The following is a 15582-nucleotide window of genomic DNA, read 5'->3' as shown; positions in this document are numbered from 1 at the left end:
ATGACCTCAGCCAAAATCAAAAGTCAAATGCCTAACCAACTGAGCCACCCAGGTGCCCCTAAGTGTGGGCTTATAGGAGGAAGAAAGGATAACTACTAATGATGGACACACACACACACACACACACACACACACACACCGCTCCGGAGTCACCTCTGTGCACTATCAACAAGTTAGGAGCATTGTCTTTGTTGAGTGAGAATGGTCCCAAGCTGCAGAAACAGCCACGACAGAGGCATGGACACAAATCCGTGCTCTTTACTCCACAGCAGAGCTCCTGGAGCCGGCATGAGAGGCCACATGGGGCCATGGTGGACGTGGGTGAAGCTGACCCCGAGGCAGGCTAACCCGTGCTCTGGGTGCTCTGTCTATGACAGAAGCGTGGGTGATACGCACGTGCACGAAATGAACGGTGTCCCCCTAAATGAACGGTGTCCCTCTAAAAACAGTTTTGAGAAAATCCCGGTGTTTCATGAAATGAGCTTCCTGTGCACTGCCTCTCGGTGGCTCCTGACGTGCCTTCCCGCCCGACTCACCCCTGCTTTTACGTGGAAGGGATGTTCTCTTTTCAATCTTCTCTGACTCACACAGAACGTTTATGGAACCCAAGCTAACTGACCGATGCGGCCCACCTATAACAAGATAATCAGAAGCACAATAGCAAAGCCAAGAGCCAAGCCAGACAGCTGGGGAGGTGTAACTCCAGACATTGTTGTTCGTGTTTGCACGAAACTGAATGGAAAGGAATATGGACTCAAAGGGACTCATGCTCCACTTGGTGGAAGTAATTAGGCCTGTGCCTCTAGGTCAGGTCAGGGTGTGGCAAATTCAAATGCTTACTGAACGCAAACGGCTACTGTAAGCAAGACAGCTGACTGGGGGCCAGGAGAGTAGAGTGGGGGATAGAAGGTGGCAGAGGGGATCTCGCATGCCCACTTTAAGGGCGGCCACCAGGACCGGCTCCAGCACCCTGAAGGCCTGAAGGGACGTGGCCCAATGTGGCCAGATCTTGCAAAAAAATTTTTTTCCCACACGAAGCCAAAAATCCCCATGGGAGATCTCTAGACCTATCAGTGTTGGCAACTTGTCCAAAGTATTATAATAAGGAGCATGCAGCAGAGCTTGGCCGGGCCAAACCTGGCTGCAGGCAGTCAGTTCTGACCTGGGCTCTAGGTGATTCATTCACCCTTGCATTCACTTGTCTATTTGCTCCCGCCAGTCATTCATTCAGCAACTTACGAAATGAACAAAACACTGAGTCAGGCCCTGGGTGGGGCCAGGAGGGGTTCTGGTAAGTGGCGCTCAAGTCTGTGTGTTGCGGGGTGGGGTCTTCATCCCAGAGCTGCCCTCCAACGCGACTCTCTGAATAAGCTCGTGCATTGTTCTTCCCATTTCTATACATGTTCCTTTGCACTATTGTACGTGATTAGGCACCTTTGTCAGGCACACTTCAGGATACCATTTAATAAAGCCAGGAGCTGAAGGAAATCGCTAAATACGCTGAATAGCTTTTTCACGGTCGACTTCCCACCTTTCTGCTATTAAATACTACGCACATAACGTTTCATACTTCCCTTTGCCGTATCTGCCTCTTGCTCACAGTAAATAGCAAATAACCTCGAAGCGTCCTAATTTGTAAGCTCAGATTTGTCACCGTGTCACAAAATCTCAAACTCGATTGTAAAGCAAACTATGGGCAGCAAAGCAAGAAGTAATCATTTGAAACACAAACAAACTAACAGGTGAACCCGCCCTGTCACATTATTTAGCTGCAGTGACTCAGGCCAGCTCTATTATTTTTCCTGCTATCCTTTCAGGGTAGGAATGAAGTGAACCAGGGATGAGTCGCTGAAAGGAATGGGAAATTGAACAGCAAAAAAGCCACATGGCCTAGGAGAATAGTTTCTGGGGGATGTTAGGAAGCTGGTTGGCACGGATAATGTCAAATCCAGGGGTACGGGGGGCTGATGAGGCGAGAGGGCAGGGCGTGTGAAGGAAAGTGAGAAGGCGGGGCCGTGTCTGCTGTGTTTTGCTGGGAGCTCAGAGGTAACTGCCCATCAAACTGCAATGCTCCCCTGCAATTGAAACCAGATGTCAGAGACTTCAAAGGGAAGGAGGCTGGACGGAGGGTAAGAAGCCCCAACTCTGATGTTCCAAGGAACGGCCAGGCAGGACTTTGAAATGAGAAACCTGTTGCTGACCATCACCAGGGTAATTTGGGCCAGGTTGGGGTAGGGGGGCAATAAGAGGAAAAGGACATTAGCAACTGTCCTGCCAGTCATAAAGCAGGGCCAGCCTGGGAGAGGCAGGGCACGGAAGGCCAGAGCATAGGAGGGAAGCAGGAGTCAGCCTCCAGCTACCTAAGCGACCTCTGGCAAGTAGCTTCCTTTCTCTGGGACTCAGTTTCCCCATCTGTGAGAGAGAGGCTGGCCTAGATCTGTGATTTTTGTTTTTTGATTTAAAGTGTGTGCCACACTCATTAGCAGGTTGTGGAATCAATGTGTCGGGTCACGACCAGCATTTTTTGAACGTGACCTATTTATTGAACGTGACCTAATATTTCAGAGTACGCTCACATGGGGAAAGTGAGCACTGATCTGGGAACCTCTCGTTCCATTGTATTTACTCATTATAACAGGTTTGTTAGGTGCCAGGTAGCAGTCTAAGCAGCTTACACCCATTATTTTACTGAATCCTCATTACAACCCTGGAGGGTAGATATACTCTCATCATCCCTGTTTTTCAGCTGAGATAACCAAGATGCTGAGAGGCTAAGTAACTCGTCTGAGGTCATGCAGCCAGCGATCGGCAGAGACAGGGCTTGTACTTGGCAATCTGTGCTCAGGGCCCAGGCACTTAACAATACGCTATAGCCCACATGCACACACTGTGTGAGTGTGTGCCTGCAAGTCAAGTGGATTGTGATACAAATTTTCAACCGTCGATCATGGTCGAAAATGTTTAAAAGCCCCTGGCCTACAAGCTCCTGGCTCCCCTGCAGCTCTAACCGTTTGATTTCGAAAAGGCCGTAAATGAAGCCAGCTTGTACCCCTGTTGGACGGCAGTTTTCAGCACCTGCAAGCAGACAGCTGACGTGCAGGCTGCAGCGAATTGGCCTTTTCCCTACGTGACGGGGAATAAAGTGTCTTCCCACTAAAATGTGTTCACTGGGGCTGCCTTCAATCCAAAGGTGAGAGAGGCTAATTTCGGCCTGATTTCCAGCCTGCGTGCCTCAATGGGGCTCCTCCTCTGTGCCATCGTGGCCAGCACACGGGCAGCACTTTGCTCCCTGGGAGCCAGAAGCACTTCTCCGACATGCCCTTATTAATCCTTCCCGCTACCCTGCTGGGTGAGCTGGCGAAAGGTACGGCACAGACAGGGAAATGGAGATACCTGGGGCTCTGGTGGAGAGAGGGAGGGTGGCTCGGCCTGTGTACTGCTCCTGCTGGCACTGGGTTCACGTGGCCCCCCTGAGCTCCTTCTGGAGGGCAGTGAGCCAGCTCCGGGTGAGATCTGCTGCCAGCTTTGCTACAGGAGGTGCCCGGAGGGAAGGTGGGGCCTGACTCAGAAGAAAGGGGTGCTTTCCAGAAACAAGAAGCGTGGGCATGCTCGGTGGGCCTTATCCACATTAAGGAGAATTAGAGGACCCCCCTGCCCCCGCCACCACCAGCCTGGGCCACTGAGGAGGGGGCGGGCGGGAATGAACAAGACTCCTGCTCCACACCGGGAAGAAGTCCTATTCCCGTCAGCTTCCCTGCAACAGGGTCCCTTCTGAGCAAATAAATGCCTTTTACAGATGTGGCTTCAAAATGAAAATGAAGTCTCTTAGCCACTGACATCTGGAGGCCAGATTCAGACATAAACCGATTACTTTATTATCATGAGGGGGTTTTTTTCTTCCCTAAATCAACAGCCACAGCCTTCTGGCCTGAAGAGTCAGGGTCTAATTGAATTTGGGTGGGTCGTGTGTGGTTACGATTTGTTTTTGAGAGACTTGGGTTGGAGAGCTGAAACGATCCTTCAAAAAAGACAAAGCACATCCCTTGAGAAACTGTCCCAAGCCCAGAGGCTGCGGTGCCTGTGGTCTGAGGCAGGGGAACACAGCAGGGCCTGGGGTGGGTCGGGTTCTGAGCTGACAGAGCTTCAGCAGGGAAGGCTGCCCCCTCTGCCCATCCGTGTCACGGTCTGAGCTCCTCCCAGGGCATCCCGGGAAGCCAGGCTCACGAGACCCCGTGGGCGAGAGCCCTGGAGTGGAAGGCGGGCCTTACCTGTCCAGTCGCAGCCCAGCACTTCCAGCCGCATCCCAATCCCTGCCGGAGACCACCGCTCGGGGTACACCCGCACGTACTGTGCAGGAACGGGGTCGAATCTTCGGATGTCCGGGGTGTCGTAGTGCATGTTCCCTTCAAACAGCTGCAGGGGAGACAGGCCACTCAGCCCTTCTTCTGTGGGACGCCCTCCCCTCTCCCCCTCTTCTTCCTTCTCCCCTTCCTGCCCTTCTCCTCCATCCAGAAGGCAGCCTCATAGTTATCTCACTGGACATGACAACCCACAGGAGCTCCATTCTCAGACCGAGGTTTTGATTCAGTTGGAAGATGGCTAGGGTCCCAGAAACATGGAAAAGAGGGAGCAAACGCAAGTGGCAGTTGCCAGCTTCTGTCTTCCATCCTGGGACGGGAGACTGAGGACTCGGGAAAGAATTAGGCTCCGAGTAAGCCTTAAGTTGGACTTGGCTGGAGGGTGGAGAAGTGAGTTTGAGGCTGCTTTGCCCGTTGTCTTAGAAGTTCTTGTTGCGATGTTACAAAGTCTAGATGTGGGACCCAGCTCACTGATAGCTCTCAGGTCACTGAGGTCGCTGAAGGTAAAGCCATCCTCTTCAATAGGCTAATGACAACATCGTCTCATCACACATTTGATAGTCTGAGACTATGTTCCTTAGTTTTGTTCAGCAGAGCCAATTCTCTCACAACAAAGCTCACCTGAAGCCCAGGTACCTGAACAGAGGACAGTATGGCTGCCCCGGTCAAAGGAGGGTGGGGGACCCAAACGAGAGCACACGTGGAAGCCACCGATTTAGGGTGATGCCAGTGTGGAGACGTGCTAGGGGCTGTGGCACCTAGGGACGCTGCAGGGCTGCCTCACTTGCAGGATGCCCACAATTCCAAAAGGGGGCACTGTCATGGGGAGGGCCAGGCCCTGACCCTGGCTAAGATCATCTCCTTTCCCAGGCTCCTACAATGGTCCAGAAGAGTCAGGGTCAGCTCTCCCCGGGAAAACCCATGATCCAACTTCTGCTCTGCCCACTACAGGTTCTAGCTATCAACTCCTGAGCCTTTCCAGGCTTCCAAATTGTGAGCTGGGTGTTTACATCAGTGCTGCAAAGCCTCCAAACCAGCCCGTGCCTCTGCATTAGGAATGGAAACATTTGCTGAGCAAAGGCGGCCAAACGGAGACACGTAATTCCCCCTTCCTTGGTAGGGGTCTGCTCTTCTGAGGAAAACGAGGGTAACTTGGCAGTTAGGATCAGAACGCCTGACTACCCCCAAGATTGACCCGGAGAAGGACAAAGGCACGATGCCTTTTCCCCTTGCTGGGGCTCCTCCATACCCCATGTTGAGGGCTGACCTTCCTTCCCTGATGGTGGGAGGGGCAGGCTGCGTTGGCCTGGGTGAGTTTCTCCCGCCTCTCCCCAGCCTCAGTGTGAGAGGTGGGAAGATCGAAGCTGAGTCAGGACTGGGAAAATACAAACGAGTGCAGTGACATTCAAAAAAAACAACAACAAAACAGTTGTTTTTGGAAGTAATCCGCTCGTTTCTACAGTTTAGCCTCCAAAAACTACATCCCGTTTGGACGTCTGGCCAATTCCAAAGAAAGTTCATGTGAAGGAGGGTATAAAGGGTATCACACTTTACAGAAAGGCAGTGCTGAGTGGTGGGTAGGCGTCTGGGCTCTGGAGTCAGGCTGTGTCCGAACTGTGGCTCTCCACAGGTATACACGGTGACCCCAGGTATGACATCAAGCCTCAGCTTTGTCACCTCTAACACGGGAGCGGCAAAACAATCTCTCCCTCTAGAGATGTTGTAAGGATTAAATATGGCATTTAGCACAGTGTGTGGCACAGAGTAATGTATAAGTTAATGCTTGTTTTGTTAGAACACAGGGGTTTGGCGAAGACTATCTAGTTGGGCAGTCAGCACCTCCAAACTGAACTTCTCTGTCTGGGGTAACGTTAGGGAATCTTCCAGAAACGACCTACCTTCGGCTGCTGGGTCCTGGGGTCCTGGATGTGTTCCCAGTCTCTGCCGTTTAGGCTGTAGGAGACTTTGAACTTGCGCACAAACGCCCTGGCTTCCACGGCAGTGATGCTGTCTCCTCCACGAGCCCCCTGGATGATGACGCCCTTCACCGTCTTGGGCACTCCCAGGTCCACCTGCAGCCACTCCTCGCCCGGCTGGGCCTGAGGGACTCGGGGGAACCAACCCGAGCGGCTGCTGACGAGGCGGGCGGCGCTGGGGCTCCAGAGGTACTCGCGGGTGGAGGAGGCTGAGATCTGAGAGTCAGGGATGAGGCCCGAGAGCATCCCCAGCATGTTGGAGCAGGGGGCATCTGTGGAGGGGAGGAACGTAACAGCTCGTGGCTGGCACCCTGCTTAATGGGTACCACCTCCCGTTAATAGGGAGCTACAAAAGAACCCGACTATCAAACGCTGTCGGCCAGCACCGATTTCTTTGCGTTTCAAGCACGGTGGTTAAGAGCCCAGACTGGCAACCAGACTGTCTGGGTCCACGTTCGTTTTGTCGCTTGCTAGCGGTTTGACCTTGGGCAAATGATTGCACTGCTCTGTGCCTCAGTTTATCTAGGTCTAAAAGAGGGCTGGTGGCAGAACTTACCTCTCGGGGGTTGTAAGGATTCCGTAAGTTACTACATGAACGCTCATGGCACAGGGCCTGGCACATCTCAGCGCTCACACTGTTAGCCAAGGGCTCTCGTATCCTCGCCAGTGACACCAGTCCCCACTGAGCCTCCCAGGGCAGTGAGCGCGGGGGGAGTTCAGCCGAGCCCTGAACTGCTTCCCGGGTGACTGCTTTCCCAACTGGATGGACACGTACCTGGGGTCAGGTCTTTGCTTCCACTTGTTATCACCGCTCGTTACTACCTTGCATCCTTTGCACGTGCTGTTCCTCCCACTCCAAATGCTGTTCCCCTCAGTCGTCATCAGGCTAACCCTTACTCACCCCCAAGCTTAAGTGTCGCGTCCTCAGAAAGGCCATCCCCAAATTTCTAATCAACAGTCAGGTCCCCTCGGCCGCTGTTTCTCGGAGCACCCTGTTCTTTTCCTTCCTACACGCATCCTAGTTTATAACTATCCAGTGCTTGACGACGTTATTATCTATGTTGCCCACCAGCCTGAAAAAGCATCATGATGTTAAAGACCCCATCTGCTTGTTCACTTTTCCTGTCCACTTTCACTCCCAGTGTGGGGCCTGGGGCACAGCAGACCTTCAAAACACACTCGTGCCGCCAATGACCGAGTGGCTAAGACACAGATAAATGGCGTGCGGCAAGGCAGGGTCTGCAGTCAGGGTGCATTAGATGCTCATAAACTGAGTTCCAGGTGAAAGCGGACCTTCGGGAAAGGTCACGTGGTGCAATCATGCTATGGGCAGCGGGCTGGAAGGGGGAGCAGAGCCCAGGGCACCATCAGCTCCTCAGCCTTACTGGGGCGCCCCCTCACCTGTGACCCGGCAGCCGAAGAGCTCCAGCCGCAGGGCGATGCCGGAGTGCCAGGTCTGGGGCCGGACCCTGACGAACCTGGTCAGGAGCGGCGTGTGCAGCTTGTTCAGAACCACCTCCGTGGCATCGTTGTTGGCTTGGAATACCTGCAGCGGAAGACGGGAAACCGCCGTTGAAGTCCCAGTTTGTAGGCTGGCCACTCAACACAGTCCTTGAAGGCAGTGCAAAAGTTCTGTTGAACCTTAGTTCCCTCCAGTTTAAAAAGAATCAGTGCGTTTGTTGTTTGGGGCTTTGTTAGAAGCCCCATGAAAAAAAAAATCTAATGGCTCACACTGCTCTCACGTGAAAACAATAAATGGTCTTCACAAAAACTTTTAAAGGAAAGGAAAACTTTGCCTCCGGCCGAGAGCAAGCAGAGGGAAACACGTTTGCCTTGAAAAGGAAAACGCTTTCAGGAGCGGAGAGAGGGAGAGGCACAAAAAGTGGAATATTCTTTAAAAATGGAGCCGAAAGGTCATCTTTTAGGGCTGGCAGACCCCACCCACTAGCTTGAACTTGATGCTCCCCCTCCGTCATGGTGCAGGCATATAGGAATATTCACAGGGTATTTTTATAAAGTGCTTCAACAGTTGTCTTGTTAGTTACTTTGAGGCCTCCCTGCTCCATGAGCGGGTGAGAGCATGGGGCCACCCACCATCTACCCCTAATGGCCCTGTGTCAATCAACACTTTTTTGGTTCTCTCTGGTCTTTGTTGTAGGGTCAGGGTTGCAGACAGTCTCTCAGAGTCCTGCTCTGGCTTTCTCTCACTGTAATCCCCACCCTGTAATGAAATCCATCCCTGTCCCCATCTGACCAATGCATCTCTTAGGGGAGGAAAGGCTTTTGGGAGTAGCTTCTAAGCCAACATGGTAGGAGTAAGTCCTAGTTTACCAGATGGCCCAAATCAATAACTGCCATATGGACCTTATGCTTTTCTGTGCTCTCCATTAAAAAAAAAAAAAAAAAAGTAGCTTGTGCAAGTATATATGAGTTTCTTTTGGTTTCTCTAGCTAAGGGTGGAGGGAGAGACCAACCAACCGTCACTTCTAAATCATACCTGTCATAGCTCTAACAATCAGGAGAGTTTGCAAATCTACTCACGGCCAACTCTGCAACACCTAGCAATTTCTTCTGGGTCGAGGGACTAAATACTTCAGCTCATGATACCTATAGCATGCCAGGTATTTGCGCATGACAGGGCTGGGACAAGACGGTGGGGAAACTGGGATGTTTGAATACCCCTGAGCCAGACACTGTGTAAACACAATTACCTCTCTAATGCCCCAGAAGGTAAGTATTATTATTTCTGCTTTATTGACGAGAAAATGGAGGCTCAGAGATGTCTGTCTGGATCCAAAGCCCCTGCCATGTCTTTAGGCTGTAGGCTTGTGGGTTCCTACGTCGACTGTCATCTCTTTTAATAAATTTGCAGCGTTTATGTTGGTGGCTAGGAGTCTTGGAGCCCTTAAGGTCTCCAAGCATGGGCTGAATGGAGGTGGAGTTGCTGTTCAGGGATGTGGGTTTATAATCCTGACATAGAAAGCTCTAGGTCACAGGAGTGGGCTGCACGGCAGCTTAGAGCTAATTAACAACGTGGTTCTTTCTTTCCCATGAACTGTAACTAGGAACTTTGCCATTTGGCAACCTTGAACCCTTCATATTTCCCACTTGCTGAGGTCAAAAGTTACAGCCATTTAATAGCACAGCACTGATGGCGGGGGGGGGGGGGGAAGGGTAAGTGACGCTACACCTTTTGCGACCAGATGAGGGGAGGTGGCTCATTTAAGGCAGATGGACGAAAGGCGAGGAGGAAACAGGTTTTCACTGGCCTACCATATTCAGTTTAAACCTCTTGTTCCTGGTGCTAAGCCCACCGACCCAGGGGAGCTCCCCCCCCCGACAGCCTGCCCAGCTTGCTGCTTCCCTTTCCTTGCTGGGGAGCCTCCTGCCCAGCCCTGAGGCCAAGTTCCTTCCTTTGCTGCCTTGCTAACCGCAGGGAGTGAGAGGCATAACTGCTTGACCACCGGTCTCTCTCACAGGTTTGATTTGGCTGCTTCCTTTACAGTGACGTGACGGGGGACAAAGAGGGGCGAGAAAACAAAACAAGCGAAGAATGGCCAGAGAAACAGGAGGAAAGAGGCTTAAGGTCAGACACCTGGGGAAAGGCCGATGGGGAGAAGGGGAGAGAGGTACCCAAGCCTCTGTGATCTTAATCTTGGAGAAGGATGACCGGAGGAGGAGGGGACAGGGTGCAGGACGGCTCTGGCCTGGCCATGCCCACTCCATGGCTTCTCGGGTGCTTCTAAAGGACTCTGCGGCTCTGAGAAAGGAATGGAGGAACTGAATCCAAGAGAATGAGATGACTCAGTGCTCCTAGAATTCAGCGTGAGGCAGAAGCTCTTGTTTGTTTGTTTGTTTTTGTTCTTTTGGCAGGGCAGAAGCAAATGCAGCACTTTGCTTATTTGGGGAGGGTGCTGGGAGCAGTGGGGGGCCACCACCAGCCTGCTCCCCGAGGACGGTGACGGTGACTGTGTGTGGCCTCCATCCGGAGATGCTGAGGAGTTCATGTGGGGGGGGGGAGCTTGATTTGTCATGTGAATACAGAACTGGAGCGTTGAGTGGGTTTGAACTTTAACACAGCTGCTAATCCACAACATATACACCACGCTGGTACCGTTTAGAAACACAGCACGTCTTATGTGTTTTTAATATCCAATTTTATCTTATCTGACCCCTTCGTTTTTCAGCCTTGGCAGACAACAGTGCGAAACCTTTCCTTCCTCCCGCTCAGTAAGGAAATGACTGTGTCTTTGGACTGCCTTTGGGCGGCTGGCATGTGCGTGAGTGTGGCTGCACGTGGGCGTGGCCACGCGCACACACGAGTGACCCAGTCTGGCGAGGGGGTTGGTCTTCCCCCAGAGGCACGAGGTCCCGGACTTTGGGTGAGCCCCCTGGATCTCCGCCTACGGTGGCCCCAGTCGGAGAGGGGACGGGCACGCGGTTTCTCTGCTGAGGCCACCTAGCTGACCGCTCCAACTCCGCGTCATTCTAATTCCGTTTTGCTCACTCTGCTCCTGCCCCTGCCTGGAACCACATGAAGCCTCATTCAGTGTGGCCTCAAATTATCCTTCTTGGTTTCCTGTTTGCCCTTGACTTTGTGCTCAGATCTGCCCCTGCTCTCTGGACCCTTTGCTGAAGGAATCCCACCTTGTTTGATTAAACCTGTGATACACCTTTCACGCTGAGTGTGGTGGAGTGGGGAAAAAAAATCCTCGGACATCACTGAGGCAGGAGCCAGGACAGACACTGCGCTGCCGATTAACTTGGAAGTGTGGGCAAATACCTCCACTTCCCCCAGGCCTCAACTTCCTCCTCTATTAAATGAGTTGATTTGTAAGGTCTTTGCTGGCCCCCAGATTCTAAGGCTTTCTGCATAAGAGTGTCCAACTAGAACTGCCCCAGCAATGTAACAGGGCATTTTAGTTGTCCATTGTCCCTTAGAGCCTGAGTGCTTTTGTAGACGAGTGCTGTGGGTCTTAATACGCTTCAAATAGTGCCCAAGACACACGGTGAGTGCCCCACTCAGAGGGAGAGTACACCTTGTTGATGTTTTCGCTCAATAACGGTTCAAATTATGAATAATGAAAAGTAATGAATAACAACACCTTAGTCCTTACATATTGTCTTGCACCCAAAGATATCAAAGTGCAATTTATGAAAATCCATTTTTAATGAAATATTAAGCAGTTTCTATTTCTCCTGACCCAATGGATTTACAAGGTCTCTATTTTTCTCCCTGCATCTTCCTATTTATAGCTGGTAAATGCTATCATATATTATACATCTTTATGACTTTCTCAATGCTTCTGTGGTTTCAGAATCACCCTTCATATGTTTTCTGATCAAATTCTCTGAGATGGATTCTTGGCATCTCGTCTAGGCGCTGCAAGGTAAGGGGTTGTGTGCATGGGAAATGATGCCAGGAAATTGGTTTTATTCCCTACTCCCTGCCGACTCACTGAATCACTATAGGCAAATCAATAATCCTTAGATACCCTGGTTTCTCCTTCAGGAAGATAAACTCAATAACAGGCTTGCAGGTGAACGCTAAAGTCTACCAGCCCTCCCTGGGGGCTCCAATGCCTGCACAACACCCAGGACAGATGTTACAGTGAAAGCTACATCACAAGTGACAAACGGGTCTCTGTTCAAAGGGGAGGGTTCAAGTTCTAACAGCCATTGACTCTCACGTCCCACTTCGAGGTCGTAACTTGACAGTAAGGTGTCCGTAATGCTGAGAAGAATCAGTGGATCGTCAGTATATGGTACACGCCCAGATAAGCCTAAGACACCCAGATCATCAAACTGTGATAACATGATAACATCTGTTTTGTTTTTTTTTTTTTTAAATTTTTTTTTTCAACGTTTATTTATTTTTGGGACAGAGAGAGACAGAGCATGAACGGGGGAGGGGCAGAGAGAGAGGGAGACACAGAATCGGAAACAGGCTCCAGGCTCTGAGCCATCAGCCCAGAGCCCGACGCGGGGCTCGAACTCACGGACCGCGAGATCGTGACCTGGCTGAAGTCGGACGCTTAACCGACTGCGCCACCCAGGCGCCCCTGATAACATCTGTTTTAAAAGCTGGATGTTGCAGATGGTATACGTTTTTGTTAATTTTAAAAGAAAAACTGGGGCGCCTGGGTGGCTCAGTCGGTTGAGCGCCCGACTTCAGCTCCGGTCATGATCTCATGGTTGGTGAGTTCGAGCCCCGCCTCGGGCTCTGTGCTGACAGATCAGAGCCCGGAGCCTGCTTCCGATTCTGTGTCTCCCCCTCATGTTCTGTCTCTTTCTCTCAAAAATAGATAAACGTTAAAAAAAAAAAACTGAAGAAAAATAAAAGAAAAATGCTAATATGGTTGCTTTACCACCCCAAAAGAAAACCAGAAGTGTATTCAAGTAGGGATGCACAACTAGTGTATCCCTAGTTTTTTTAAGAGGTAAGGATAGCATTGATTGATGTAATTATTAAAGTGTGTGTGTGTGTGTGTGTGTGTGTGTGTGTGTTGAACACATAGATTTCTTCAAGTGCATCCCTGTAAACCAAGTTTAAAAAGGAATTCAGGGCACAATGTGGTTTGGATAATCCATTTGGTGCCTCACTGAATTCTGAACATAATCCAACACTTTCCAATTGATTCTTGAGACCTTTGGTTTACTTGCAGTAAGACAGAATCTGAGACCAGCAGCACTGCAAAGATTTTCTGATTTGCGCCTCTGGGGGGAGGGGGCACCTGCCAATTAACTTGGCTGCCACCCAACATCCCAGCGTGGTTACTTTCTATACCCCACCCAGGAAAAGAAAACCAACATGTTTTGACCATGCCTATGAGCTCCTAAGGCGTGGAGTATACCAGCACGTGAAATGAAAGAAAATAATATATGTGATCTAATAGGAAACATCTAGCCGGAAGGCATCCCTGATGGCTTTGAGGTCATCTCTTCTCTGTTTTTCATCCCCTTTCTTGTTACAGCCACCGTTCCCCGCTGACCTGTCCTTAAGTCTTCTTTTAAGAGTATGCGGTGACTGTAGCAAAGCTGAGACCAAGTGAAGTGCTGGCCAGGTGGAGGCCTCTCTGGGCAGGGGTGTTTCCTGCCAGGCCCACATCCCTCGCCGTCTCCCCCCTCATCTCTGCCATCAGCACTCAGGTGCCCGGGACGGCGTGGATGCTTCACGTCCATGGCAGGCTTTGAGCTTCTTGGCAGAGAGATAAGGTGCAGGCTCGCGGTGTGAGCCGGCTGCTTAACCTTCCTCAAGCAGGCAGGCCCTATAGTTGACACACGCGGGCTCTCGTCATGTGCACCGTCTCCCATCCGAGTAGGGCTTTGGTATTCAGTCTGCACACGCCTGTCTCTTCGTTACCTATGGCATGACCTACAGTTTATTCCGATTTTGCTGTAAGTATCTGAACGTGGCCAGCTCCAGGGACTGCAAAGAAAGCAGGCAATTTTTCAAAGGCAACACAGTGCTGGAGCCCTGAGGTAGAAATTGTGCAGGAGACGTTCTTCTTCTTCCCCCCCCTTTTTTTAAATAAATATTTCTCTCCGCTAATAAATGTTTCATTGCATCCAAAGTTCTCCTTTTCCATCTACTTGGCACGGACACTCAAGGAGGAGGAGAACAAAGCAGGCAGAAGGGAGAGGTGGCAGGAACGGAGGGCAGAAACTGGGGAAACCAGTGGCAGATTTTAAAAATTTCTCTCTGAAACAACTGAATGGACTCATCCTTACTGCAGAACCAAAGGCCTGTCTGTTCTCTCCCACCCTCTTCCCTGGCATCTTCTCTAAAACCAGCCACCGGGCCTACACATAAAAATAAATTGTTAATCAATGAACACCATCCTGTTTAATTAATTTGTTGCACCAAACAGGCAAGGGGTGGGGGTCAGGGTAGGGGGGCTGTTGCACTCAGGGACAACGATGTTAAGGTAATGGACACTTTTTTTTTTCCTTTTTGTAAATCATGGCCCTGACAATTCTCTCTTAAAACTCCTCCTTAAAGACTATAAAAAAATTTTTTTAAAGCTGCTTTCATTCTAGTGGATGTGGGAACTTAGCCAGACACAGAGTCAGAAGGGATGTGTCTCATATAGATGTGTATACGTATACAGATATGAGAGAGAAGTGGGGGAGACTTTAAGGGAGGGGAAGAAGGGGGGCAGGGCAGAGAAAATTCCTTAACCACCAAATGCTCATTTATGACCATGATGCCCTCCTGTCTCCTGCTCCTTTACTGAGGGCTGTTTTTGTCATCAAGCAGCTCTGCTGATGCAAAGGAGAAGACAGAGGAGCAGGGACATGTCATGGGGTGGAGGGCGGGGGAGGCCGGTTTCTTCCTGAGGGTGAGGGTGGAGGTGGGTGGGACGTGTGCATCCCATCTGTGTGTGCCTTGTGGGTCCCCGTTAGATTTACTGCAGGATTATGTTACCCCCATCGAGACGCCGAGCCCTGGAACACAGCATACTAACAGGATTAGGGTTTTGGGACTGGAGACAGGAAAGCACCAAGGAGAAGAGGAGGGGAGGGCAGCTCAGGGATTTGGGGCTAGAGGAGAGATGGTGTGGGGGAGAGTATAGCATCAGAGCAATGAAAGGGAGTGGCCAATGTCCTCCCGGGAAGGTCGGGAGAGAAACACAGGCATTCTCACATTGTCACATTTTTTGAGAAGGTGCCTTTAACTCGCAGGTGGGCAGAAGAGAGCGTGAAAGGGTATGGGAGTCAGGCTCCGGAGACTCTCTGCCAACCGCATTCCTCTTCCAGCGGAATCTCAGCAAATCTCAGAGCAGGGAAATGGTGATGGCAAAGAACCCGACAACCTACCAGATGAGGTGTTCACTCCAATGCTCATCTAGAGACGCTGGAGTTAGGGCAAAGAAGAGTTTTTCCAGCCCCAGCAGAATCACTACACCCTTTTATAAGCCCTGCTCACTCGCTCTGTCCCACTGGCCTCAGTGCACAGCAGTGAGATGGAAGGCATTGGGAATTTGGCAGGGAGCATCGTAAGCGCCAGGGAGGCTGGCCTCAGCTCCCAGAGACAATTCAGCACCCATGGGAGTTGGGTGAAGCCGGCCACAGGAGCCTGATAGAAAAAAGGTTCCAAGCTTATGTGTAATGACATTTTCCCTTGGGCTTCCTAAGTGGAGAGGCTAAGGGTCTGAGCTCATCCCATGGCAAATGGATAAGGGACAAACTTAATTACGTAGGGCCCTGGATTCTTCTCAGTTATAACTGAAGGGGGCAGAGAAACC

The 15582-nt window shown here is 51.0% G+C and overlaps 1 protein-coding gene and 1 long non-coding RNA gene across 6 annotated transcripts in view; one reads left to right on the top strand and one right to left on the bottom strand.

Annotated features, from left to right (window-relative positions):
- NRP2 (neuropilin 2) overlaps window positions 1–15582 on the bottom strand; it is a 117023-nt gene that overhangs the window by 48923 nt on the left and 52518 nt on the right. For all 4 annotated transcript variants that reach the window (XM_030328334.1, XM_030328335.1, XM_030328336.1 and 1 more), the window contains exons 8-10: window positions 7736–7880; window positions 6257–6606; window positions 4269–4413 (exon numbers count right to left, since the gene is read on the bottom strand). In XM_030328334.1, the coding sequence (XP_030184194.1) occupies window positions 4269–4413; window positions 6257–6606; window positions 7736–7880 (640 nt within the window). The remainder of the gene's footprint in view (window positions 1–4268; window positions 4414–6256; window positions 6607–7735; window positions 7881–15582) is intronic.
- On the top strand, window positions 1973–14169 carry LOC115522452. Of its 2 annotated transcripts, XR_003971386.1 has the most exons (5): window positions 1973–2211; window positions 2747–3190; window positions 10522–10716; window positions 11653–11724; window positions 13309–14169. It is a non-coding gene; the product is annotated as an uncharacterized LOC115522452 (long non-coding RNA). The 2 variants fall into 2 exon arrangements; XR_003971385.1 differs by lacking the exon at window positions 2747–3190 and having other exon boundaries at window positions 1980–2211.

This window comes from Lynx canadensis, chromosome C1 (assembly GCF_007474595.2).
Source record: "Lynx canadensis isolate LIC74 chromosome C1, mLynCan4.pri.v2, whole genome shotgun sequence".
Classification (NCBI taxonomy): Eukaryota; Metazoa; Chordata; class Mammalia; order Carnivora; family Felidae; genus Lynx; species Lynx canadensis.
Note: the sequence above shows the minus strand (reverse complement) of the source record. Positions and strands in the feature narration are given on the sequence as shown.